At 45.9% G+C, this 27,668-nt stretch overlaps 1 protein-coding gene across 1 annotated transcript in view; it reads right to left on the bottom strand.

Annotated features, from left to right (window-relative positions):
- LOC140198303 (zinc-binding protein A33-like) overlaps positions 1-27,380 on the bottom strand; it is a 30,672-nt gene extending 3,292 nt beyond the window's left edge. The window contains exons 1-5 of the mRNA XM_072259375.1: positions 26,926-27,380; positions 26,744-26,839; positions 16,656-16,889; positions 15,132-15,154; positions 14,917-15,035 (exon numbers count right to left, since the gene is read on the bottom strand). Coding sequence (XP_072115476.1) covers positions 14,917-15,035; positions 15,132-15,154; positions 16,656-16,889; positions 26,744-26,839; positions 26,926-27,336 — 883 coding nt within the window. The 5' untranslated portion in view covers positions 27,337-27,380. The remainder of the gene's footprint in view (positions 1-14,916; positions 15,036-15,131; positions 15,155-16,655; positions 16,890-26,743; positions 26,840-26,925) is intronic.
- Between the last annotated feature and the right edge of the window lie 288 nt (positions 27,381-27,668).

Genomic DNA, 27,668 nt, shown 5'->3' with positions numbered 1-27,668 from the left:
GGAAATCCACACAGACACGGGGAGAACGTACAAACTCCTGACAGACAGTGATGGGACGTGAACGTGGGTCACTGGTACTGTAAATCATCGTACTTCCCAGGCTTTTCCCAACACCTACCTTCAATAAAGTTTCTACATTAGTCACCCTCCAGTCTTTCAGCCCCCCACCCACAGCTATCAATGACACACATATCTCCAAAAGGGCTCCACACTTTTGTCCTGAGCTTCCCACAATGTCCTGGGATGCACTTGATCAGGACCTGGCGTTTATCGACATTTCTGCATTTTAGGACCTGCAGCACATTCGCTTCTGTAATGTGGTGGAAAATGAGATCGATCAGCTTCTGTAGCACGGGGGAATTGAGGGCCCTGTGGAACTGACACAGAAGAGAAGTTGAGGCCTGCGACAGAGAAATGATGACAGGGAAGGTTTAGAAGGGTACGAGCTAAATGCAGGTAGATGGGCTGAGGGGTGATCTGACAGAAATATATAATGTAATGAAGGGTGTAGATTGAGCAGATGGCAGGTCACATGTCTCAGGTGAGAGGAAGGACTTTAAAGGTGAATTTATTTGAACAGTGAGTGGTTGATGTTGGAACTTGCTGCCAGAGGAGGTGATGGAATCAGATACAATCACTCTATTTACGAGACACTCAGACAGACACTTCAATAGACAAGGCACAGAAGGAGACTGACCTAAACAGGTCAGAACAGAGCTGACGGGCCAAAGGGCCCATTTCAATACTGTACAATGATAACTCTGACTTTAAATGAACTGAATGACTGAGACACCACAGTCTCCGGTGCAGAGAATTCCAGACACAACATCCTCTGAGGGTCCACCCCATCCTGAGACAGTGACCCCTGACCCTTGACTCCTCAGACAGGGGAAACATCCTCCCTGCATCCTGCCTGCTGCATTTGAAAAGACAAGGATAGATCAGGGACAGTCAGCATGGCGTTGTGCATGGAAAATCACATCTCACAAATTCCAGTTTGTTGAAGAGGTGACAGAGAGGATTGACCAGGACAGGGTGGTAGACATTGTCCACATAATCTTCAGTAAGGCCTTTGATGTTGATCGTAGACCACACACAGAGTATTGTGTATATTTCTGGGTCCCCGACTACAGGAAGATGTCATTACACTGGTCAGGAAGCTGTAACAATGGCTGGAGGGCTTGGGTTAAAAGGAGACTGGATAAGCTGAGGCTATTTCCCTGGAGCGATGGATGTTGAGGGGTGACCCTTATTTGAGGTATATAAAATCATGAGGGGCAGACGTAAGGTGCAGGCTCACGGTCTTTTTCCCCCCCACAAAGGGTGAGTCCAAAACCAGAGGGCAGAGAGGGAAGGTTGAGAGGGGAAGGTTTTTTAAGGGAGGTGCAGGACAACCAGTGACCAATCGGCATCTGGGATTGATTAGGAAGAGCAAATTAAAGGAAGACAGGCAAACACAGCAGCGATCGTCTGAGTGGACATCATCAGAGTGGTGATCTTGAGGCTTCAGTGAAAAGAGGCTTCGCACAGGGAATACAAAGGAAAGAAAAGCTCAAATTTTTTCCTTCTCTTCTTTTTATCTGCTCAGCTAGGACGGTAGAGATGCCAGGCAGGATAGTCAAATGCTCCTCTTGTGGGATGTGGGAAGGCAGGGAGACCTCCAGTGTCCCGGAGGACTACAACTGTGAGATGTACATCCAGCTGCAGCTTCTGACAAACCACGTTAAGGAGTTGTAGCTGGAACTGGATGAACTCCGGATCATTTGGGAGACAGTCAGGAAGGGAAAGGGGTTTAAGGAGCCAGTGCAGAGTACCACTGTGGCCATCCCCCTCAACAACAGGTATATCATTTTGGATACTGTCTGGGGGGGGAACAACCGAACAGAGGAAAGTCACAGTGGTCGGGTCCCTGGTACTGAGTCTGCCTCTGTGACTCAGAAGGGAAGGGAGAGAAGAGGCATGCGGTGGTGACAGGGGATTTGTTAGTTGGGGAAAAGGACAGGAGGCTCTGTGGGCGAGAACGAGATTCCCAGATAGGATGTTGCCTCCCGGGTAACAGGGTCCGGGATATCTCGGATTGAGTCCTCAGCATTCTTAAGTGTGAGGGTGAACAGCCAGAAGTTGTGCTCCATATTGGTACCACTGACATGGGTAGGATGAGTGACGAGTTTCTGCAAAGGGAGTTTAAGGCATAAGGTGCTGAGTTAAAGGGCAGGACCCCCAGGGTTGTGATCTCAGGATTGCTCTCCGTGCAACATGCTGGTGAGGCCAGGACAAGCAAGATTCTACAAGCAGAGATGACGCAATTGAAAATCAGCACTGATCTGGGCTGACAATTACGTGTCGGACGGCACCTAATTAATTAGCTTGTTTATTTCGGCTTTTTTCTTAAAGATGTGAACATAGAATAGTACAGCACAATACAGGCCCTTCAGCCCACAATGTTGTGCCAACTCTCAAACCCTGCCTCCCATATAAGCCCCCACCTTAAATTCCTCCATATACCTGTCTAGTAGTCTCTTAAACTTCAGTAGTGTATCTGCCTCCACCACTGACTCAGGCAGTGCATTCCACGCACCAACCACTCTCTGAGTAAAGAACCTTCCTCTAATATCCCCCTTGTACATCCCACCCCTTACCTTAAAGCCATGTCCTCTTGTATTGAGCAGTGATGCCCTGGGGAAGAGGCACTGGCTATAAACTCTATCTATTCCTCTTAATATCTTGTACACCTCTATCATGTCTCCTCTCATCCTCCTTCTCTCCAAAGAGTAAAACCCAAGCTCCTTTAATCTCTGTTCATAATGCATACTTTCTAAACCAGGCAGCATCCTGGTAAGTCTCTTCTGTACCCTTTCCAATGCTTCCACATCCTTCCTATAGTGAGGTGACCAGAACTGGACACAGTACTCCAAGTGTGGCCGAACCAGAGTTTTATAGAGCTGCATTATTATATCGCGACTCTTAAACTCTATCCCTCGACTTATGAAAGCTAACACCCCATAAACTTTCTTAACTACCCTATCCACCTGTGAGGCAACTTTTGGGGATCTGTGGACATGTACGCCGAGATCCCTCTGCTCCTCCACACTACCAAGTATCCTGCCATTTACTTTGTACTCTGCCTTGGAGTTTGTCCTTTCAAAGTGTACCACCTCACACTTCTGCGGGTTGAACTCCATCTGCCACTTCTCAGCCCACTTCTGCATCCTATCAATGTCTCTCTGCAATCTTTGACAATCCTCTACACTATCTACAACACCACCAACCTTTGTGTCGTCTGCAAACTTGCCAACCCACCCTTCTACCCTGACATCCAGGTCGTTAATAAAAATCACGAGAAGTAGAGGTCCCAGAACAGATCCTTGTGGGACACCACTAGTCACAATCCTCCAATCTGAATGTACTCCCTCCACCACCACCCTCTGCCTTCTGCAGGCAAGCCAATTCTGAATCCACCTGGCCAAACTTCCCTGGATCCCATGCCTTCCAACTTTCTGAATAAGCCAACCATGTGGAACCTTGTCAAATGCCTTACTAAAATCCATATAGATCACATCCACTGCACTACCCTCATCTATATGCCTGGTCACCTCCTCAAAGAACCCTATCAGGCTTGTTAGATACGATCTGCCCTTCACAAAGCCATGCTGACTGTCCCTGATCAGACCATGATTCACTAAATGCCTATAGTTCCTATCTCTGAGAATCTTTTCCAACAGTTTTCCCACCACAGACGTAAGGCTCACTGGTCTATAATTACCCGGACTATCCCTACTACCTTTTTTGAACAAGGGGACAACATTCACCTCCCTCCAATCCTCCGGTACCATTCCCGTGGACAACGAGGACATAAAGATCCTAGCCAGAGACTCAGCAATCTCTTCTCTCGCCTCATGGAGCAGCCTGGGGAATATTCCGTAAGGCCCTAGGGACTTAGCTGTCCTAATGTATTTTAACAACTCCAATGCCTCCTCTCCCTTAATATCAACATGCTCCAGAACATCAACCTCACTCATATTGTCCTCACCATCAAGTTCCCTCTCATTGGTGAATACCAAAGAGAAGTATTCATTGAGGACCTCACTCACTTCCACAGCCTCCAGGCACATCTTCCCACCTTTATCTCTAATCAGTCCTACCTTCACTCCTGTCATCCTTTTTTTCTTCACATAATTGAAGAATGCCTTGGGGTTTTCCTTTACCCTACTCGCCAAGGCCTTCTCATGCCCCCTTCTTGCTCTTCTCACCCCCTTCTTAAGCTCCTTTCTTGCTTCCCTATATTCCTCAATAGACCCATCTGATCCTTGCTTCCTAAACCTCATATATGCTGCCTTCTTCCACCTGACTGGATTTTCCACCTCACTTGTCACCCATGGTCCCTTCACCCTACCATTCTTCATCTTCCTCACTGGGACAAATTTATCCCTAACATCCTGCAAGAGATCTCTAAACATCGACCACATGTCCATAGTACATTTCCCTGCAAAAACATCATCCCAATTCACACCCGGAAGTTCTAGCCTTATAGCCTCATAATTTGCCTTTCTCCAATTAAAAATTTTCCTGTCCACTCTGATTCTATCCTTTTCCATGATAATGCTAAAGGCCAGGGAACGGTGGTCACTATCCCCCAGATGCTCACCCACTGAGAGATCTGTGACCTGACCCGGTTCATTACCTAGTACTAGATCTAGTATGGCATTCTCCCGGTCGGCCTGTCCACATACTGTGACAGGAATTCGTCCTGGACACACTTAACAAACTCTGCCCATTCTGAACCCTTGGAACTAATCAGGTGCCAATCAATATTAGGGAAGTTAAAGTCACCCATGATAACAACCCTGTTATTTTTGCACCTTTCCAAAATCTGCCTCCCAATCTGCTCCTCTGTATCTCTGCTGCTACCAGGGGGCCTATAGAATACCCCCAATAGAGTAACTGTTCCCTTCCTGTTCCTGACTTCCACTCATATTGACATATGTGCTGTGTACCTCCTGGCTACCGCTGGACCCCTGCGTGCCTCGCGGCAATGTATCGCTCAGCGGCCTGGAGGGTGGGGACCACTACACCACCCAACCTGCGACGACTCAGTCTAACACACCATCATCCCTGTGCTCGGCAAGCTATCTTCCCGATTCCCATAAGTGATACTACACTGTACATACATTATTTCTACTTTATATAGGCTGAGTATTTTTACGTGTTATTTGGTATGATTTGGCAGCTTCATAGCTTAAAGGTTACTGGAGAGAGTGTTCTTGCCAACAGCACTTGCGTGAGATTTTCTGTCGACGGCGTTTGCGTGAGATTTTCGCTACGGAGAACAGTTCAGTAATGATTGTGGAAAAGTATTTCTACTTTATATAGGCTGTGTATTTATCATATCATTCCTGCTTTTACTATATGTTACTGCTATTTTAGGTTTTATGTGTTATTTGGCATGATTTGGTAGGTTATTTTTGGATCTGCGAACACTCACAAAAGTTTTCCCATATAAATAAATGGTAATTGCTTCTTCGCTTTAAGACATTTCGGCTTACGAACCATTTCTTGGGAACGCTTTACCTTCGGATGGCGGGGGAAACCTGTATTAATGGTAAGTCTATTGGCAGTCTGGAGGATCAGAGAGATCTTGGAGTTCGAGTCCATAGGATGCTCAAAGCTGATGTGCAGGTTGACTCTGTGGTTAAGAAGGCATACAGTTCATTCGCATTCATCAACAAAGGGATTGAGTTTAGGAGCTGAGAAGTAATATTGTAGCTATATAGGACCCTGGTTAGTCCCCACTTGGAGTACTGTGCTCAGTTCTGGTTGCCTCACTACAGGAAGGATGTGGAAACCATTGTAATGGTACAGAGGAGATTTACAAAGATGTTGCCTGGATTGGGGAGCATGCCTTATGAGAACAGATTGAGTGAACTCGGCCTTTTCTCCTTGGAGCGACGGAGGATGAGAGGTGACCTGATAGAGGTGTATAAGATGATGAGAGGCATTGATCATGTGGATAGTCAGAGGCTTTTTCCCAGGGCTGAAATGGCTAACACGAGAGGGCAGAGTTCTAAGGTGCTTGGAAGTAGGTACAGAGGAGATGTCAGGGTTAAGTTTTTTTTAATGCAGAGAGTGGTGGGTGCATGGAATGGGCTGCCAGCGATGGTGGTGGAGGCAGATAAGATAGGGTTGTTTAAGGGACTTCTGGATAGGTACATGGATCTTAGAAAAATAGAGGGCTATGGGTAACCCTCGGTAAATTCTCAGATAAGGACATGTTTGGCACAGCTTTGTGGGCTGAAGGGCCTGTATTGTACTGTAGGCTTTCTATGTTTCTACATCCCAAAGAAGAAGTATTCTAAAGGCAAGATGATATAACTGTGGCTAACAAGTCAAAGCCAACATAAAAGCCAAAGAAAGGGCACATAAAAGAGCAAAAAAAATTTGTGGGAAATTGGAGGATTGGGAAACTTTTGAAATCAACAGAAGGCAACTAAAAAGTAATAAGGAAGGTAAAGATGGAATACAAAATTAAGTTAGCCAATAATATTAAAAAGGTTAACAAATGTTTCTTCAGATACATAAAGAGTGAAAGACCATAAGACACAGGAGCAGAATTAGGCCATCTGCCCGTCAATTCTGCTGCGACATTCACTCATGGCTGATCCTTTTTTTTTTTTTTTTTTTTTTTTTTTTTTTAAATCTACTCCTCAACCCCACGTCCATTCAAGAACCTAGCAATCTCTGCCTTAAATACACCAACGACCTGGCCTCCACAGCTGCATGTGGCAACAAAGTCTACAAACTCACCACCCTTTGGCTAAAGAAATTTTTCCGCATCTCTGTTCTGAAAGGGTGCCCCTCTAACCTGAGGCTGTGCCTTCTTGTCCTGGACTCTCCCAGAGTGGGAAACATCCTTTCCACACCTACTCTGTCTAGGCCTTTCAACATTCGAAAGGTTTCAATGAGATCCCGCCCTCATCCTTCTGAAATTCAGACCCAGAGCCATCAAGCGTTCCTTGTATGATAATCCTTTCATTCCTGGAATCATCCTTGTGAACCTCCTCTGGACCCTCTCCAATGCCATACATCTTGAGGAGTCCAAAACTGTTCACAATACTCAATGTGAGGCCTCACCAGTGCCTTATAAAGCCTCAGCATCACATCTTTGCTCTTGTATTCTAGACCTCTTGAAATTAATGCTAACATGGCATTTGCCTTCCTCACCACTGAGTCAACTTGCAAGTTAACCTTTAGGGTGTTCTGCACAAGAACTCCCAAGTCCTTGTGCATCTCAGATTTTTGGATTTTCTCTCCATTTAGAAAATAGTCTACGCATTTATTTCTACTACCAATGTGCATGACCATGCATTTTCCAACATTGTATTTCATTTGCCACTTTCTTGCCTATTCTCCTAATCTGCCCGAATCCTTCTGCATCCTACCTGTTTCCTCAACACTATCTGCCCATCCACCAATTTTCATATCATCTGCAAACTTGGCAACAAAGCCATCTATTCCATCATCTAAATCATCGATACACAGTATAAAAAGAAGTGGTCTCAACACCGACCCCTGCAGAACACCACCAGTCACTGGCAGCCAACCAGAAAAGGATCCTTTTATTCCCACTCACTGCCTACTACCAATCAGCCAATGCTCTATCCATGTTAGTAACTTCCCTGTAATACCACAGGCTCTTAACTTGGGAAGCAGCCTCATGTGTGGCACCTTGTCAAAGGCCTTACTGAAAGTCCAAATATACAACATCCACAACATCCCCTTTATCTATCCTTCTTGTGATCTCCTCAAAGAATTCCAACAGGTACATCAGGCAGGATTTTCCCAAAAGGAAACCATGCTGACTTTATACTATCTTGTCCTGTGTCATCAGGTACCCCATCACCTTATCCTTAACAATTGACTTGAACATCTTCCCAACCACTGAGGTCAGGCTAACTGGTCTATAATTTCCTTTCTGCTGCCTTCCTCCTTTCTTAAAGAGTGGAATGACATTGGCAATTTTCCAGTCCTCTGGCACCATGCCAGAGTCCAATCATTTTTGAAAGGTCATTTCTAATGCCACCACAATCTCTAACACTACCTCACTCAGAACCCTAGGGTGCAGTTCATCTGGTCCGGGTGACTTATGAACCTTTAGGTCTTTCAGCTTTTTGAGCACCTTCTCTCTTGTAACAGTAACTGCACCCACTTCTCTTCCTTCACACACAACATCAGGCATACTGCTAGTGTCTTCCACAGAGAAGAGTGATGCAAAATAGTCATTTAGTTCATCTGCCATCTCCTTGTCCCCTGTTATAATTTCTCCTGCCTCATTTTCTAGTGGTCCTATATCCACTCTGGGACATATTTCTCTTTTAATGTTAACATACTTGGAAAAAACTTCTACCATCCACTTTGATATTATTTGCAAGCTTGCTTTCATATTTCATCTTTTCCCCTCCAATGATTTTTCAGTTGCTCTCTGTAGGTTTTTAAAAACTTCCCAATCCACTATCATCCCACTAATTTTTGCTTTGTTGTATGCCCTCTCTTTTGCTTTTTCAATAGCTTTGACTTCCGTTGTCAGACATGGTTGGACTATTTTACCATTTGAGTATTTCTCCACTGTTGGAGGAAATGAAGAAATACTCATGTCCTGCAGCTTCCTCATTTTTCCCAGAAACGCAAACCATTGTTACTCTGCTGACATCCCTGCCAGCAGCTCTTTCCAATCTACTTTGGCCAGCTCCTCTCTCATACCACTGTAATTTCCCTTACTCCACTGAATACTGCTACATCAGACTTCACTTTCTCCCTATCACATTTCAAGTTAACTCAATCATACTGTGATCACTGGTTCCGAAGCGTTCTTTTACCTTAAGCTCCCTAATCGCCTCGGTTTCATTACATAACAGCCAATCTAGTATAGCTGATTCCCTTGTAGGCTCAATCACATACTGCTCTAAAAAGCCATCTCTTTGGCATTCAACAAACTCACTCTCTTGAGATCCATTACCAACCTGATTTTCCCCAATCGACCTGCATGTTAAAGTCTCCCATGACTACCATAACATTGCCCTTTTGACACGCCTTTTCTATTTCCTGTTGTAATCTGTGGTCCACCTCCCAGCTCTGTTGGGAAGCCTGTTTATAACTTCCATCAACGTCCTTTTACCCTTGCAGTTTCTTAACTCAACCCACAAGTATTCAACATCTTCCGATCCTGTGTCACATTCTTCTACTGATTTGATGCCATTCTTTACCAGTAGAGCCACACCACCCCCTCTGTCTACCTTCCTATCACTCCGATATAACGTGTAACCTTGGACAGTCAGGTCCCAACTACAATCATCCTTCAGCCACAATTCAGTGATGGCTACAACATCATACCCGGCAATCTGCAATCGTGCAACAAGATCATCCACTTTATTTCTTATACTACGTGCATTTAGATACAACACCTTGAGGACGTATTTGCTGTCCTTTCTGATTCTGCATCCCTAATGTTTTGATACTCAGCCTGTTGGCTGCAACTGAGTCCCATCACCTGCCTGTCCTTCTTGACAGTCTGACTGCACGCTGTCTTTACATTTTTACCATCCATCCTATCATGAGTCCCTTCACTCCAGTTCCCACCCCTCTGCCAAATTAGTTTAAACCCTCCCCAACAGCTCTAACAAACCTGCCTGCGAGAATATTGGTCCCCCTCGGGTTCAGGTGCAACCCATCACTATTGATCATGTCATACCTCCCCCAGAAGAGATCCAAGAACCTGAAGCCCTGTCCCTGCACCAGCTTCTCAGCCACACATTTATCTGCCAAATCATCCTGTTTCTACCCTCAGTGGCGTGTGTCACAGGCAGCAATCAGAAATTAGTACGCAGGAGATGCTAATTTCTGGATTAGAGAGTGGCAAGTGTGGATATCAGACTGTTGGAAAACAAGGCTGGAGAGGTAGTAATGGGGGACAATGAAAGGGTGGATGAACTAAAGAAATATTTTGCATCAGTCTTCACTGTGGAAGAGACGAGCAGGATGATGGAAGTTCCAGATGTCAGGGGGATTGATGTGTGTGAAGTTGCCATTACTAGACAGAAAGCTCTTGGGAACCTTAAAGATCTTAAGGTAGCTGTCACCTGGACTAGATGGTGAACATGCCAGAGTTCTGAAAGAGGTGGCTGAAGAGATCGTGGAGGCATTCGTAATGATCCTTCAAGAATCACTAGATTCTGGAATGGTTCTGGAAGAGTGGAAAATTGCAAAGGTCACTTCACCGTTCAAGAAGGGAGAGGCAGAATAAAGGAAACTCTGGGCCAGTTAGTCTGACCTCAGTGGCTGGGAAGATGTTGAAGTTGATTATTGAGGTGGTGGTGTCAGGGTACTTGGAGGCACATGATAAAATAGGCCGTAGTCAACACGGTTTCCTCAAGGGAAAATCTTGCCTGACAAATCTGTTGGAATTCTTTGAAGAAATAACAAGCCAGATAAACAAAGGAGAATCAGTTGATGCAACACACATCAAAGTTGCTGGTGAACACAGCAGGCCAAGCAGCATCTCTAGGAAGAGGTACAGTCGACATTTCAGGCCGAGACCCTTCATCAGGACTAACTGAAGGAAGAGTGAGTAAGGGATTTGAAAGTTGGAGGGGGAGGGGGAGATCCAAAATGATAGGAGAAGACAGGAGGGGGAGGGATGGAGCCAAGATCTGGACAGGTGATTGGCAAAAGGGATACGAGAGGATCATGGGACAAGAGGTCCGGTAAGACAGACTGGGGGGCGGGGGGGGGGGACCCAGAGGATGGGCAACGGGTATATTCAGAGGGACAGAGGGAGAAAAAGGAGAGTGAGAGAAAGAATGTGTGTATAAAAATAAGTAACAGATGGGGTACGAGGGGGAGGTGGGGCATTAGCGGAAGTTAGAGAAGTCGATGTTCATTCCATCAGGTTGGAGGCTACCCAGACGGAATATAAGGTGTTGTTCCTCCAACCTGAGTGTGGCTTCATCTTTACAGTAGAGAAGGCCGTAGATAGACATGTCAGAATGGGAATGGGATGTGGAATTGAAATGTGTGGCCACTGGGAGATCCTGCTTTCTCTGGCAGACAGAGCGTAGGTGTTCAGCAAAGTGGTCTCCCAGTCTGCGTCGGGTCTCGCCAATATATAAAAGGCCACATCGGGAGCACCGGACGCAGTATATCACCCCAGCCGACTCACAGGTGAAGTGTTGCCTCAGCTGGAAGGACTGTTTGGGGCCGTGAATGGTGGTAAGGGAGGAAGTGTAAGGGCATGTGTAGCACTTGTTCCGCTTACACGGATAAGTGCCAGGAGGGAAAACGCAAAAACATTTGCGTTTTTAGAATCAGTTGATGTTGTATATTTGGATTTTCAGAAGGCCTTTGACAGGGTGCCACACATGAGGCTACTTAACAAGCTACAAGCCCACGGTATTACAGGAAAGATCCTAGCACGGACAAAGCAGTGGCTGATTGGTAGGAGGCAAAGAGTGGGAATAAGGGGAGCCTTTTCTGGCTGGCTGTCAGTGGCTAGTGGTGTTCGACAGTGGTCCGTGTTGGGACTGATTCTTTTTGCATTGTAAGTCAATTATTTGGATGATAGAATTGATGGCTTTGTTGAAAAGTTTGCAGACGATCTGAAGATAGGTGGAAGGGCAGGTACTTTTGAGGAAGTAGAGAAGCTACAGAAGGACTTTGACAGTTTTGGAGAATAGGCAAAGAAATGGCAGATGGAATACAATGTTGGGAAGTGTTGGTCATGCACTTTGGTAGAAGAAATGTAAGGCTTGACTATTTTCTAAATTGTGAGAAAATATTAAAAAACTAAGGTGCAAAGGGACTTGGGAGTCCTTGTGCAGGATTCCCGAAATGTTAATTTGCAGATTGAGTCTGTGGCGACGAGGGTAAATGTGATGTTAGGATTCATTTCAAGAAGACTAGAACATAAAAGCAAGGATGTAATGTTGAAACTTTATAAAGCACTGGTCAGGCCTCATTTGGAGTATTGTGAGCAGGTTTGGGCCCTTTATCTCAGAAAGGATGAGCTGAAACTGGAGAGAGTTCAAACGAGGTTCATGAAAATGATTTGAGGTTGAATGGCTTGTCATATGAGCAGCGTTTGAGGGCTCTGGGCCTGTATTCACTGGAATTCAGAAGAATGAGGGGTGATCTCATTGAAACCTATCGAACGGTGAAAGGCTTTGATAGAGTGGATATGGAGAGGATGTTTCCTATGGTGGGAGAGTCCAAGACCAGAGGACACAGTCTCACAATGGGGAAGCATCCTTTCAGGACGGAGATGTGGAGGAATTTCTTTAGCCAGAGAGTGGTGAATCTGTGGAATTCTTTGCCACAAGCTGATGTGAAGGCCAAGTCTTTATGTATAATTAAGTGAGAGGTTGATAGATTCTTGATTGGTCAGGGCATGAGGGGATATGGGGAGATGGCAGGAGATTCCAGCTTAGAGGAAAATTGGATCAGCTACGATGAGATGGCGGAGCAGACTTGATGGGCCAAATGGCCTAATTCTGCTCCTATATCTTAGTCTTATGGTCTATGGTTTAATTTCAAACATTAAAATATTTAAAATATGTTCAAATAAATTTAGACAGGTACACAGATAGGAAATGGTTAGAGGGATATGGGCCAAACATACGGAAATGGGACTTACTCAAGAAGACATCTTAGCCCGGATGGATGAGTTGGGCCATGGGTTCAACATCTACCAAACCCCTTCCCAGATCATCCTCCCGAGGAATCTCACCCTGGAGTCTGTCTGTGAACTGTTGGTGTGACGTCAGTCCAGAGGGCAGTTCAGTGCCACAAAAACAGGCAGGTTGAATAAAGGTGGTGTCTGTGTCTCTGACGCTGTGTCCCAGTCTACTGGTGCGTCTGGGTAGTTATCACTTGTTGGTGTGTGTGTGTGTGCGTGTGCGTGTGTAATGCTGTGCAATGCTGAGGCTCTGACTACAATCTATCAATCGTGCTTGTGCATGTGTGTGAGGGAGATTTGCCAGGCTGGTTACATGATCTTCTCCAATCGTTCACCAAGGTCAATGCTGATCGGTGAGTCCGGGCTCAGTCTGACGATGCTTCAATGTGGTGGTTTGATAACAACAGTGAGACTTATGTGTCCAGCAGGGGGCAGAGCTGAGTCAATCAGACTGCGGTCACGGACAGGTCAGACAGGGTGAGTGGCACGAAGGACTGGTGTATTTTTCTGACAATCCCTGTCACCACAGTGATACCAGATTTTATCCCCTTTAATATCATTCATTGAATGTTAATTCAAGAGCTACTGTGTTGGGATTCAAACTCATGCATTGGTGTATTTGTCCAGTGTGAATGGGATCAGGATGCAGTGGATAACAGTGCCGTGTATTGGTTGTATGTTGCCCCTGTGTCAGTCTGTTCAGGGATTTGACATCTCCAGCTGACCATGTGACAGTGATGCTTCCTGACAGGTGGGGTTGGTGCTGGAATTAACTTCAATTCCGATGACCCGATTGGTGGCAGGAACAGGCCACAGTGACGAGGTTCCAGCAGGTTGGCGACGCTTGTTTAAAAGAAGAGCTTCACAGGCGTTCGGCCTCATTCTGACGGCCCAATCAGCGGCAGGAGCAGGCCTCAGCGGCGAGGTTCCTCGCAGGTTGGCAACGCTTGTTTAAAAGTACGGAAGGGACAAGTGGAGTGGCCATTGTCCTTGCTCTTGTATTTTAGACCTTTTGAAATGAATGCTAACATTGCATTTGAAACTATCTTTCAGACGACTGGAAAATTGCAAATGCCACTCCATTCTTTAAAAGAGGAAGGCAGCAGAAAGGAAATTATGACCAGTTCACCTGACCTCAGTGGTTGGGAAGATGTTAGAGTCAATTGTTAAGGTTGAGGTTATGGAGTACTTGGTGACACTGGACAAGATAGGACAAAGTCAGCATGGTTTCCTTCAGGGAAAATCTTGCATGACGAACCTGTTGGAATTCTTTGACGAGATTACATGACGAACCTGTTGGAATTCTTTGACGAGATTACATGACGAGATAGATGAAGGGGATGTTGTATAAATGGACTTCCAGAAGGCTTTTGACAAGGTGCTACACGATGCTGCTACCAAGTTAAGAGCCAGGAAAGTTACTGACATGTTTAAAGAGTTGACTGATTGGTAGGAGGCAGTGACTTGGAATAAAAGGATCATTTTCTCATTGGCTGCCAGTAACTAGTGTTGTTCCACAGGGGTCGGTGTTGGGGCCGATTCTTTTTATGCTGTATATCAATGATTTAGATGATGGAATAGATGGCTTTGTTGCCAAGTTTGCAGATGATACAAAAATTGATGGAGAGGAAGGTAGTGTTGAGGAAATAGGTAGGATGTAGAAGGACTAAGACAGATTAGGAGAATGGGCAAGAAAGAAGCAAATGAAATACAATGTTGGAAAATGCATGGTCATGCACTTCGGTAGGAGAAATAAATCTGCAGACTGTATTCTAAGTGGGGAGAAAATCCAAAAATCAGAGATGCAAATGAGACTTGGGAGTCCTTGTGCAGAACAACCTGAAGGTTAACTTGCTGGCTGAGTCAGTGGTGAGGAAGGCAAATGTAATGTTAGCATTTGATTTAAAGAGATTTAGAATACAAGAGCAGGGATGTGTTGCTGAGGCTTTATAAGGTACTGGTGAGGCCTCACCTTGAGTATTGTGAACAGTTTAGGGCTCCTGATCTGAGAAAAGATGTGATGGCATTGGAGGGGGTTCAAAGGATGTTCAAAGATGGGTCAAATAGACTAATTCTGCTCCTATGTCTTATTGTCTCTAGATCCCCTTCAACCCTATTATTACAGTCATATTTTGCGTCGAATTATAACTTAATTGTGTCTCATAAACAAAGAGAAATGAATCTGTATGTTTTACCTCGCTTAATGCTGTCGAACACTTCTTCCGACGCTATGTCGAGCAAATAGGGATGAGCGAACTTTTCAACCAGTAGAGCACCATCTGTCACTGACAAGGTCTGGAGTTCATCACTGATCCTGTAAATATGATACAGCTGGTTATAAACTGAGCATCAGTGATATTTGAACTATTTTACAAATCCATCCAGAGTTTCAGTCAAGACCATGTCCTACCTCCTCTTCCGACGAGCTTCCTCCTGAAATAAATAAAACACAGATCTCAATTGACTGAGACTTACTGCCGGCATCCGAACAGCAGGAATCTGAGACAAGTTATTACAAACTGCTGAAAATTCCCACTTACTTCCACTGACACACATGGAGAAAGAAACATAGAAAACCTACAGCACAATACAGGCCCTTCGGCCCACAATGTTGTGCCGAAATTGTCCCTACTTTAGAAATTACTAGGGTTACCCATAGCCCTCTATTTTTCTAAGCTCTGTGTACCTATCCAAAAGTCTCTTAAAAGACCCTATCGTATCCGCCTCCACCAGCATTGCCGGCAGCCCATTCTAAGCACTCACCACCGTCTGTGTAACAAAAAACCTACCCCTGACATCTCTGTACCTACTCCCAAGCACCATAGACCTGTGCCCTCTTGTGGCACTCACTTCAGCTCTGACTATCCACACGATCAATGCCTCTCATCATCTTATACACCTCTATCAGGTCACCTCTCATCCTCCGTTACTCCGAGGAGAAAAGGCCAGTTCACTCAACCTGTTTTCATAAGGCATGAAAGAGGGACACAGAACCACAGGAGAAAGTACAAGGAATGTTTATGAAAATTATACCATAACTGAGGGGATGGAACTTACAGGAGAGACTGGACAGGTTGTGAATTTTCATCTGGATATGATGTCAGAGAGGATAAGATAAAGGAATTTAAGATTCCAAATGGATTTCATGGGGTGGGAGTGGAGAAAATATTTCTGCTTGGGCAGAGACCAAAAGTCAAAGATGAAACATCAATTGATGGTGAATAAATGCCACAAGAAATGTGGTGAAGAGAATGTGGAACTCACAGGAGTGGCTGAAGTGGAACAGCAGAGATTGAATGTAATGGGGAAGCTGCATAAACACATGAGGGACCATGGAGTTCGGGGCACTGTTGCTCTGTGTGGTGAATGTGTGGAAGGTTGCTTGTGAAGCAGGAAAATTGATAGGAGAAGAAGGGCTGAGAGACCTGTCTTTGATGGAAAATGGGATATAATCCAAAAAAGAATATATCTGAAAAACAAAACAGATGGTACAAATTCTCTAAAACAATGAACCTGATACAAACCAGAGAAAGACGGTAAATCTGATGTGTGGGTCACATTCTGCAATTCAACCTCAGTTCCCACTGATTGACAGAGAGACTCTCACACCCACCACACCAGGCACACTCACAGCCTGTGACTGTAACTGGGTGTTACTCGAGTATCAGGGGAAATTATACGTGAGAATCACAGAAACGATCACCAGCTCCGTGCTCTGATCAGAGTAACTCATTCCCGAGAAGGTTGCAGACTGTCCTGTAATGTACAGATGTTGTGGGAGGCCGGTTTGGGGAATGACAACAGTCCGGAACAGTGAAAACATCTGCCAGGTTTAAATCAGTTTACAATGACAGTATTTGTAAATACCACACTGATTTAAAATGCATCATTTTGTGACTGTGCACTTTTACGGATCCAAACTCAAATCTCTCACCATGAGGAATTTCACATTGTCTTTCTGATCCATCCGTGTCTGTAACTTTGAGATTTCCTCCTGGATAGAATTTAAATTCTCTTGAATCTCTCGAAGATTTTTCTCCATTGGATTTAGAATCCTCTCCTCTTCTTCCCTGACATCTCGGAGCGCGCGCTGCTCTTTCTCGGTGATAATCCGGCGCAGTTCATCAAACTGGGATGTGATGTGGGACTGAACGCTTTGTGACTGTTCCTGTCAAATGAAAGGAGAGGCTGGTTTATTATCTGGCCCTGATGTATTTCCTTATGATATGGAAGGTCTATCCAGCCCATTATCTTCCAAGAGGACCACAACCTTGCCGTTGCGTTTGGAGGATTGTGAGCCTCAATGACCCAAAGAACTATATTGGCTGGAATGTGGGCTTTATGCTTTGACTCTTGGTGGGGTCACCCATGACAAACAGGTCAAAGGGTAGAGGCCAGAGTAAGAGTGGTCTACTGGTCCTCCAGGTTGATGGGTTCAGCTCAGGGCTAACAATACTGACCGGTGAAACAAAATTGCTGCAGAAACAATGAACCATAGAACACTACAGCACAGTACAGGCCCTTCAGCCCTCAATGTTGTGCTGACCCATATAATCCTTAAAAAAAATACTAAACCCACACTACCCCATAACCCTCTATTTTTCTTTCATCCATGTGCCTGTCCAAGAGGCTCTGAAATACCCCTAATGTTTTAGCCTCCACCACCATCCCTGGCAAGTCATTCCAGGCACCCACAACCCACTGTGTAAAAAACTTACCCCTGATGTCTCCCCTGAACTTCCCTCCCTTAACTTTGTACGTATTCCCTCTGGTCTTTGCTATTTGTGCCCTGGGAAACAGGTACTGGCTATCCACTCTATCTATGCCTCTCATGATCTTGTAGACCTCTGAAATCCCCTCTCATACTTCTATGCTCCAAAGGGAAAGTCCCAGCTCTGCTAACCTTGCCTCATGAAACTTGTTTTCCAATCCAGGCAATATCCTGGTAACTCTCCTCTGCACCCTCTCTATAGCTTCCACATCCTTCCTATAATCGTCCCTGTGCCGAAGACGCTGCGCCCCAGCGGCCTCGATGACTACAGACCAGTGGCATTGACCTCCCTCATCATGAAGACCCTGGAGAGACTTGTTCTGAAGCTGCTCCGGCCACACTTAGATCCCCTCCAGTTCGCCTACCAGCCCCGACTACGAGTTGAGGATGCCATCGTCTACCTGCTGAACCATGTCTACGCTCACCTGGTGAAGCCAGCGAGCACTGTGAGGGTCGTGTTTTTTGACTTCTCCAGTGCGTTCAACACCATTCGCCCTGCTCTGCTGGGGGAGAAGCTGACAGCGATGCAGGTGGATGCTTCCCTGGTGTCATGGATTCTTGATTACCTGACTGGCAGACCACAGTACCTGTGCTTGCAACACTGTGTGTCCGACAGAGTTTTCAGCAGCACTGGGGCTCCACAGGGGACTGTCTGGTCTCCCTTTCTCTTCACCATTTACACCTCGGACTTCAACTACTGCACAGAGTCTTGTCATCTTCAGAAGTTTTCAGATGACTCTGCCATAGTTGGATGCATCAGCAAGGGAGATGAGGTTGAGTACAGGGAGTGTAGGAAACTTTGTCACATGGTGTGAGCAGAATTATCTGCAGCTTAACATGAAAAAGACTAAGGAGCTGGTGGAAGACCTGAGGAGAGCCAAGGTACCGGTGACCCCTGTTTCCATCCGGGGGGTCAGTGTGGACATGGTGGAGGATTACAAATACCTGGGGATACAAATTGACAATAAACTGGACTGGTCAAAGAACACTGAGGCTGTCTACAAGAAGGGTCAGAGCGTCTCTACTTCCTGAGGAGACCGAGGTCCTTTAACATCTGCCAGACGATGCTGAGGATGTTCTACGAGTCTGTGGTGGCCAGTGCTATCATGTTTGCTGTTGTCTGCTGGGGCAGCAGGCTGAGGGTAGCAGATACCAACAGGATCAACAAACTTATTCGTAAGGCCAGTGATGTTGTGGGGATGGAACTGGACTCTCTGACGGTGGTGTCTGAAAAGAGGATGCTGTCTAAGTTGCATGCCATCTTGGTCAATGTCTCCCATCCACTACATAATGTACTGGGTGGGCACAAGAGTACATTCAGCCAGAGACTCATTCCACCGAGATGCAGCACAAAGCGTCATAGGAAGTCATTCCTGCCTGTGGCCATCAAACTTTACAACTCCTCCCTTGGAGGGTTAGACACCCTGTGCCGATAGGCTGGTCCTGGATTTATTTCATAATTTACTGGCATAATTTACATATTACTATTTAACTATTTATGGTTCTATTACTATATTATTTATGGTGCAGCTGTAATGAAAACCAATTTCCCCTTGGGATCAATAAAGTATGACTATGACTAATGAGGTGAGCAGAACTGAACACAATACTCTAAGTGTGGTCTCACCAGAGATTCGTAGAATTGCAACTTGACCTCTCTACTCTTGAACTCAATCCCCCTATTAATGAAGCCTAGCATCCCATAGGCCTTCTTAACTACCCTATCAACCTGTGCAGTGACCTTGAGGGATGTATGGATTTGATCATCCACACTCTTAAGTAACTGACTATTAACCCTGTACTCAGCCTTCTGGTTTGACCTTCCAAAATGCATCACCTCACGCTTACCCGGATTGAACTCCATCAGCCACTTTTCTGCCCAACTCTGCATCCTGTCTCTATCCTCTTGTAACTTTCAACAACCTACAGCTCCGTCCACAACTCCTCCAATCTTCGTGTTATCCGCAAACTTACCCATCCTTCCGCCTCTTCATCCAGGTCATTTATAAAAGTCACAAATAGCGGGGGTCCCAGTGGCACTCCACTAGTCACCAACCTCCAGGCAGAATACTTTCCCTCCACAACTACCCTCTTCTTTCTTCCTTTAAGCCAATTTTTTATCCAAACAACCAAGGTTCCACTGATCCCATGCCTCATGACTTTCTGGATGAGTCTCTCGTGGGGGACCTTGTCAAATGCCTTGCTAAAATCCATGTAGACCACACCTACTGCCCTACCCTCATCAATTTCTTTTGTTACCTCTTCGAAAAACTCAATTAGACTCATGAGGCATGATCTTCCCTTCACAAAGCCATGTTGACTATCCTTGAATAGACTGTACTTCAAATGCTCGTAGATCCTATCCTTAAGAATCCTTTCCAATAGTTTGCAGACCACCGACGTAAGACTCACCGGTCTATAGTTCCCAGGTTTCTCCCTATTTTAAACAAGGGAACTACATTTGCCATTCTCCAATCCTCCGGCACCTCCCCTGCAGCCAAAGAGGATTCAAAGATCAGAGCTACTGCTCCAGCGATCTCTTCTCTCAACAACCTGGGGCATACCACGTCCGGCCCTGGGGATTTATCAATATTGATGTTTTTAAGAAGATCCAACACTTCTTCTTCCTTAATCTCCACATTGTCCAGCACACAGGCCTGTTCTATTTCGACCTCACCCTGATCATGGAACTTTTCTCTTGTGAATACTGAAGCAAAGTATTCATTTCGGACCTCCACAACCCCCTCCGCCTCTAGGCACATGTTGCCTTCTTTATCCTTTAGCAGCCCCACCTTCATTCTTGTCATCCTTCTGTTCTTCACATAAGCACAGAACGCCTTGGGGTTCTCCTTAATCCTAGACGCCAAGGCCTTCTCATGCCCCCTTCGAGCTCTCCCAGGTCCTTTCTGAAGCTCCTTCCTGGCTACCCTATATTTCTTATAAGCCCCTCCTGCTTCCTGCTTCCTATATCTAACATATGCTTCCTGTTCCTCTTGATGAGTTGCCTTATGTGTTTCGTCAGCCTCGGTTCCCTTTCCCTAGTCTCAGTGGGACAAACCTATCCTGAACCCAGCACAAGTGATCCCTAAACTTCCTCCACATTACTTCTGTGCTTTCACCCTTGAACATCTGTTTCCAATTTACTCTCACTTGTTCCTGCCTCATCCCTTCATAGTTAGCCCTTCCCCAGTTAAGCACTTTCCCATTTTGTCTGTTTTTATCCTTTTCCATAGCTATGCTGAAGCTAAGGGAGTTGTGGCCACACTCACCAAAACGCACCCCACCAAGAGGTCTGCCTCCTGACCAGGCTCATTACCCAGAACTAGATCCAGTATGGCCTCTCCTCTCGTAGTCCGGTCAACATACTGTGTCAGGAATCCTTCTTGAACACACCTGACAAATTCAGCCCCATCTACCCCCCTTGCAGTCAGGAGGTGTCAGTCAATATGAGGGAAGTTGAAATCACCCATAACTACAACCCTGTATTTTCTGCACCGTTCTAAAATCTGCCTGCTTATCTGCTCCTCGGTGTCCCGAGGGCTATTTGGGGGCCTATAGACTACTCCCAGCACAGTGATTGATCCCTTCCTATTTCTGACTTCCACCCACACCGACTCAGTGGACACTCCCTCTGCAGCGTCCTCCCTTTCTATAGCCGTGATACTATCCCTGACCAGTACTGCTACTCCTTCCATTTTTCTACCTCCCATCCTCTTCCTTTTAAACACCTAAACCCCCGCACCTGCATCAGTGAATCCTGCCCTTCCTCCAGCCAAGTTTCAGTAACGGCTACAACGTCGTAGTTTCACGTACTGATCCATGCTCTAAGTTCATCCCCTTTTTTCCTTATACTCCTAGCATTGAAATAGAGACATTTCAACCCCTCTAACTGGCTACATTTATGTTTTGTCCCTTGCCTGTCCTTCCTCACTAACTCAGAACACACAGCATCATACCCTTGTCCTTCTACCCTAATCTCTGCACTCACATTCTGATTCCCACCCCCCTGCCAAACTAGATTAAACCCTCCCAACAGCTCTAGCAATCCTGCGCGCCAGGATATTGGTCCCTTTCCAGTTCAGGTGCAGCCCGTCCTTTTTATACAGGTCAGACCTTCCCCAGAAGAGATCCCAATGATCCAGAAATCTGAACCCCTGCCCCCTGTACCAACTCTTCAGCCACGCATTCATCTGCCATCACTTCCTGTTCCTACCCTCTCTGTCTCACGGCACAGGCAGCAATCCTGAGATTACCACCCTTGAGGTCCTGCTTTTTAAACTTCTTTCCTAACTCCCTATATTCCTTCTTCAGGACCTCATCCCTACTCCTATCTATGTCATTGGTCCCCACGTGGACCACGACATCTGGCTGCTGACCCTCTCTCCTGAGAATACTGAGAACTTGATCTGAGATATCGCGGACCCTGGCACCACGGAGGCAACAGACCATCCGGGATTGTCAATCTTTCCCACAGAATCTCTTCTCTGTCCCCGTAACTATCGAATCCCCAATCACTACTGCTCCCCTCTTTCCACTCCTTCCTTTCTGAGATAAGGGTCCAGTCTCGGTGTCAGAGACGTGACCACTACAACTTGTCCCTGGTGGATCGTCACCGCCAACAGCATCCAAAACGGCATACTTATTGTTGATGGGAACGGCCACAGGGGTGCTCTGCTCTTTCTGTCTATTTCCCTTCCCTCTCCTGATAGTCACCCAGTTACCTGTCTCCTTCAGGGTGACAGGGTGACTGTCTCCCTGAAACTCCGATCTATTACTGCCTCTGCCTCCCGAATGATCCAAAGTTCATCCAGCTCCAGCTCCAGTTCCCTAACTTGGTTTGACAAGACCTGCAGCTGGATGCATCATTTGCAGGTGTAGTCATCAGAGACAATTGTGCTGTCCCTGACTTCCCACATCCTGCAATCGGAGCATTGGACTGTCCTATCTACTGCCTCCATTACCAACTCCTACGTTAATTAAGAACATAGAATAGTACAGCACAGTACAGGCCCTTCGGCCCACAATGTTGTGCTGACTCTGAAACCCTGCCTCCCATATAAGCCCACACCTTAGATTCCTCCATATACCCATCTAGTAGTCTCTTAAACTTCACTAGTGTATCTGCCTCCACCACTGACTCAGGCAGTGCATTCCACACACCAACCACTCTCTGAGTAAAAAAATCTTCCTCTAAAATCCCCCTTGAACTTCCCACCCCTTACCTTAAAGCAATGTCCTCTTGTATTGAGCAGTGGTACCCTGGGGAAGAGGCGCTGGCTATCCACTCTATCTATTCCTCTTATTATCTTGTACACCTCTATCATGTCTCCTCTCATCCTCCTTCTCTCCAGAGTAAAGCCCTAGCTCCCTAAATCTCTGATCATAATGCATACTTTCTAAACCACGCAGCATCCTGGTAAATCTCCTCTGTACCTTTTCCAATGCTTCCACATCCTTCCTATAGTGAGGCGACCAGAACTGGACACAGTACTCCACGTGTGGCCTAACCAGAGTTTTATAGAGCTGATCATTACATCGCGACTCTTAAACTCTATCCCTCGACTTATGAAAGCTAACACCCCATAAGCTTTCTTAACTACCCTATCCACCTGTGAGGCAACTTTCAGGGATCTGTGGACATGTACCCCGAGATCCCTCTGCTCCTCCACACTACCAAGTATCCTACCATTTACTTTGTACTCTGCCTTGGCGTTTGTCCTTCCAAAGTGAACCACCTCACACTTCTCTGGGTTGAACTCCATCTGCCACTTCTCAGCCCACTTCTGCATCCTATCAATGTCTCTCTGCAATCTTTGACAATCCTCTACACTATCTACAACACCACCAACCTTTGTGTCATCTGCAAACTTGCCAACCCACCCTTCTACCAGGTCGTCAATAAAAATCACAAAACGTAGAGGTCCCAGACAGATCCTTGTGGGACACCACTAGTCACAATCCTCCAATCTGAATGTACTCCCTCCAACACCACCCTCTGCCTTCTGCAGGCAAGCCAATTCTGAATCCACCTGGCCAAACTTCCCTGGATCCCATGCCATCTGACTTTCTGAATAAGCCTACCGTGTGGAACCTTGTCAAATGCCTTACTAAAATCCATTTAGATCACATCCACTGCACTACCCTCATCTATATACCTGTCACCTCCTCAAAGAACCCTATCAGGCTTGTTAGACACGATCTGCCCTTCACAAAGCCATGCTGACTGTCCCTGATCAGACCATGATTCTCTAAATGCCTATAGATCCCATCTCTAAGAATCTTTTCCAACAGCTCTCCCACCACAGACGCAAGGCTTACTGGTCTATAATTACCCGGACTATCCCTACTACCTTTTTTGAACAAGGGAACAACATTCACCTCCCTCCAATCCTCCGGTACCATTCCCATGGACAACGAGGACATAAAGATCCTAGCCAGAGGCACAGCAATCTCTTCTCTCGCCTCGTGGAGCAGCCTGGGGAATATTCCATCAGGCCCCTGGGACTTATCTGTCCTAATGTATTTTAACAACTCCAACACCTCTTCTCCCTTAATATCAGCATGCTCCAGAACATCAACCTCACTCATATTGTCCTCACCATCATCAAGTTCCCTCTCATTGGTGAATACCAAAGAGAAGTATTCAATGAGGACCTCGCTCACTTCCACAGCCTCCAGGCACATCTTCCCACCTTTATCTCTAATCGGTCCTACCTTCACTCCTGTCAGCCTTTTTTTCTTCACATAATTGAAGAATGCCTTGGGGTTTTCCTTTACCCTACTCACCAAGGCCTTCTCATGCCCCCTTCTTGCTCTTTTCACCCCCTTCTTAAGCTCCTTTCTTGCTTCCCTATATTCCTCAATAGACCCATCTGATCCTTGCTTCCTAAACCTCATGTATGCTGCCTTCTTCCCCCCAGACTAGATTTTCCACCTCACTTGTCACCCATGGTTCCTTCACCCTACCATTCTTTATCTTCCTCACCAGGACAAATTTATCCCTTACATCCTGCAAGAGATCTCTAAACATCGACCACATGTCCATAGTACATTTCCCTGCAAAAACATCATCCCAATTCACACCCACAAGTTCTATCCTTACAGCCTCATAATTTGCCTTTCCCCAATTAAAAAAAATTTCCTGCCTCTCTGATTCTATCCTTTTCCATGATAATTATAAAGGCCAGGGAGCAGTGGTCACTGTCACCCAGATGCTCACCCACTGAGAGATCTGTGACCTGACCCGGTTCATTACCTAGTACTAGATCTAGTATGGCATTCCCCCTCGTCGGCCTGTCCACATACTGTGACAGGAATCCATCCTGGACACACTTAACAAATTCTGCCCCATCTAAACCCTTGGAACTAATCAGGTGCCAATCAATATTAGGGAAGTTAAAGTCACCCATGATAACAACCCTGTTATTTTTGCACCTTTCCAAAATCTGCCTCCCAATCTGCTCCTCTGTATCTCTGCCACTACCAGGGAGCCTATAGAATACCCTCAGTAGAGTAACTGCTCCCTTCCTGTTCCTGACTTCCACCCATATTGACTCAAAAGAGGATCCTGCTACATTACCCACCCTTTCTGTAGCTGTAATAATATCCCTGACCAGTAATGCCACCCCTCCTCCCCTTTTTCCACCCTCTCTATCCCTTTTAAAGCACTAAATCCAGGAATATTGAGAATCCATTCCTGCCCAAGTGCCAGCCAAGTCTCTGTAATGGCCACTGCATCATAATTCCATGTATGTATCCAAGCTCTCAGTTCATCACCTTTGTTCCTGATGCTTCTTGCATTGAGGTACACACATTTCAGCCCTTCTACCTTACTGTCTTTACACCATTTATTCTGCTTCTCTTTCCTCAAAGCCTCTCTGTATGTTAGATCTGGCTTTACTCCATGCACTTCTTTCACTGATCTATCGCTCTGGGTCCCATCCCCCTTGCAAATTAGTTTAAACCCTCCTGAACCATGCTAGCAAATTAATTAAGGAAACTTACCCAGCCTCACCTCACTAGGAGCAAGCTCATCCTCCACTCACCAAAGCCTCTTGAGTCAAAACCTCAAATCTCCACTCACACCACTGGCTGCTCTCCACTGGTCACTCCTCTTGAGCTACCCCTCTTTTTATTTATTTATTGAGCTTTTCAATTTTAGATTGCCCAATCAAACTGCTTGGTCACCTGACCTCGATTGCCCAGTCATCTGCTTTCTGCTGAGTCTGAGCTATTCAAATCTTGATTGACTTGATTGCACAATCCAACTGCCAAAACCTCAAAGATCCACTCCTTCACTGGCCGCTCTCCACTCTTTCTACATTTGAGTGCCATACTATTGCTGAGTCTTCACTCAGGACCTGCATGACTGACAGCGGTGAAAACCAAGAAGTAGCTACTGACATGTTCAATGAAGACATGAACACTGCCAGAGATAGAAACATAAAAAATAGGTGCAGGAGTAGGCCATTCGGCCCTTCGAGCCTGCACTGCCATTCAGTATGATCATGGCTGATCACCCAACTCAGAACCCTGTACCAGCCTTCCCTCCATACCCCAAATCCCTTTAGCCACAAGGCCATATCTAACTCCCTCTTAAATATAGCCAATGAACTGGCCTCAACTGTTTCCTGTGGCAGAGAATTCCACAGATTCACCACTCTCTGTGTGAAGAAGTTTTTCCTAATCTCGGTCCTAAAAGGCTTCCCCTTTATCCTCAAACTGTGACCCCTCGTTCTGGACTTCCCCAACATCAGGAACAATCTTCCTGCATCTAGCCTGTCCAATCCCTTTAGGATTTTATACGTTTCAATCAGATCCCCCCTCAATCTTCTACATTCCAACGAGTATAAGCCTAGTTGATCCAGTCTTTCTTCATATGAAAGTCCAAGGTGGAGGACCTTTATTGCTGTCCCAAACGCCAGTGGCATAACAGGCAGTAGGTAAGTGAATCTCAGATCTTCGATGACATTTCCCTGCAACCCAGTCTTCCTCACTTACCTATTAACTCCCACCTGATTCACATACATACCCCCTTCACGGGGTTAATTACAGTAGCTAGTTTACCGTTCAACCATGGAATTTCGGGGAAAAGAAGGTACTGGTTACGGGGAGAACGTGAAAACTCCACGCAGACAGCACCAGAGGTCAGGATCGAACCCAGGGCACTGGAGCTGCGATTCTCTGCTATTCTGCATTAAAGGGAACAAAACTACACAGCAATATTGGAAATTCTGCTCAGGAAGCCTCACCCGAACTCCAGAAATCTTCTCTTTCTGTTGCTGCTCCATTTCCTGAAAGTCTGATTTCTTTTTCGTGAAAGAGTCTAAGGAAGATTTAACCCGATCCTGAGAATCAAAGAGTGAATGGATTAGACAAAAAGACGTCACTCTTGGCTCAGACAAAAAGACGATCGAAAGCAAGTTATTTTTACCTTGTAAATTTTAACGGCTTCTTTAATCGGCATGAAGTTGTGAGACTTGTGTTCCAGTGCATCTCTACAGATCACGCAGATCAGTGTCTTGTCCGTCTCACAAAAGATCTTCAGTTCTTCCTCATGTTCCTCGCAGTGAAGTTTACTTTCTTTCTCTTTCGGATTCAGGTTTAATTTTCGAGCTTTCTCAGACAGATTTGCTAAGGCCCGACTGACCCTGAGGGTGCGGTCCGCAAACTCCTCTCTACATTCCGGGCAGGAGTTTCTCTCCGCCTTTTCCCAACACCGTGTGATGCAGGAGCGGCAGAAGTAGTGACCACACTCCAGTGACACTGGATCGGTAAAGAAATCCAGGCAGATGGGACAAATTGCCTCCTCGGTTAAACTCTCGACCTGTCCTTTCGAAGCCATGTTAACTCCGGCACTTCCTGGTTCAGGATCCTTTCACTTTCGGGGAGCTGCTGAACTCCTGCAGTACCGCGATTGTCCAGTAGATGCGCTGTAGTCTGGGGAATGAACATAAAGTTGCTGCAAGTGTTCTCTGGGCAGGAATCGTAGCAATTTCCACGTCAGGGTGGGATCAGAAACACATTGAAGAGGTCTGAATATAAATGGACCCGGAGCGCGGAGCCTGGTTCAGTGTAAGGCAGAACCGGAAGGGGCAATTCCTGAAAAGCGAGACAGACTGTTGGCCTATTGTCCGACCCTGCTCCTGGGTGCTTCTGCCCCACTGAACGTGTGTC

The sequence above is a fragment of the Mobula birostris genome, chromosome 5 (genome assembly GCF_030028105.1).
Source record: "Mobula birostris isolate sMobBir1 chromosome 5, sMobBir1.hap1, whole genome shotgun sequence".
Lineage (NCBI taxonomy): Eukaryota > Metazoa > Chordata > Chondrichthyes > Myliobatiformes > Myliobatidae > Mobula > Mobula birostris.
The sequence above is the reverse complement of the archived record's forward strand: the minus strand, read 5'-3'. Positions and strand labels throughout refer to the sequence as shown.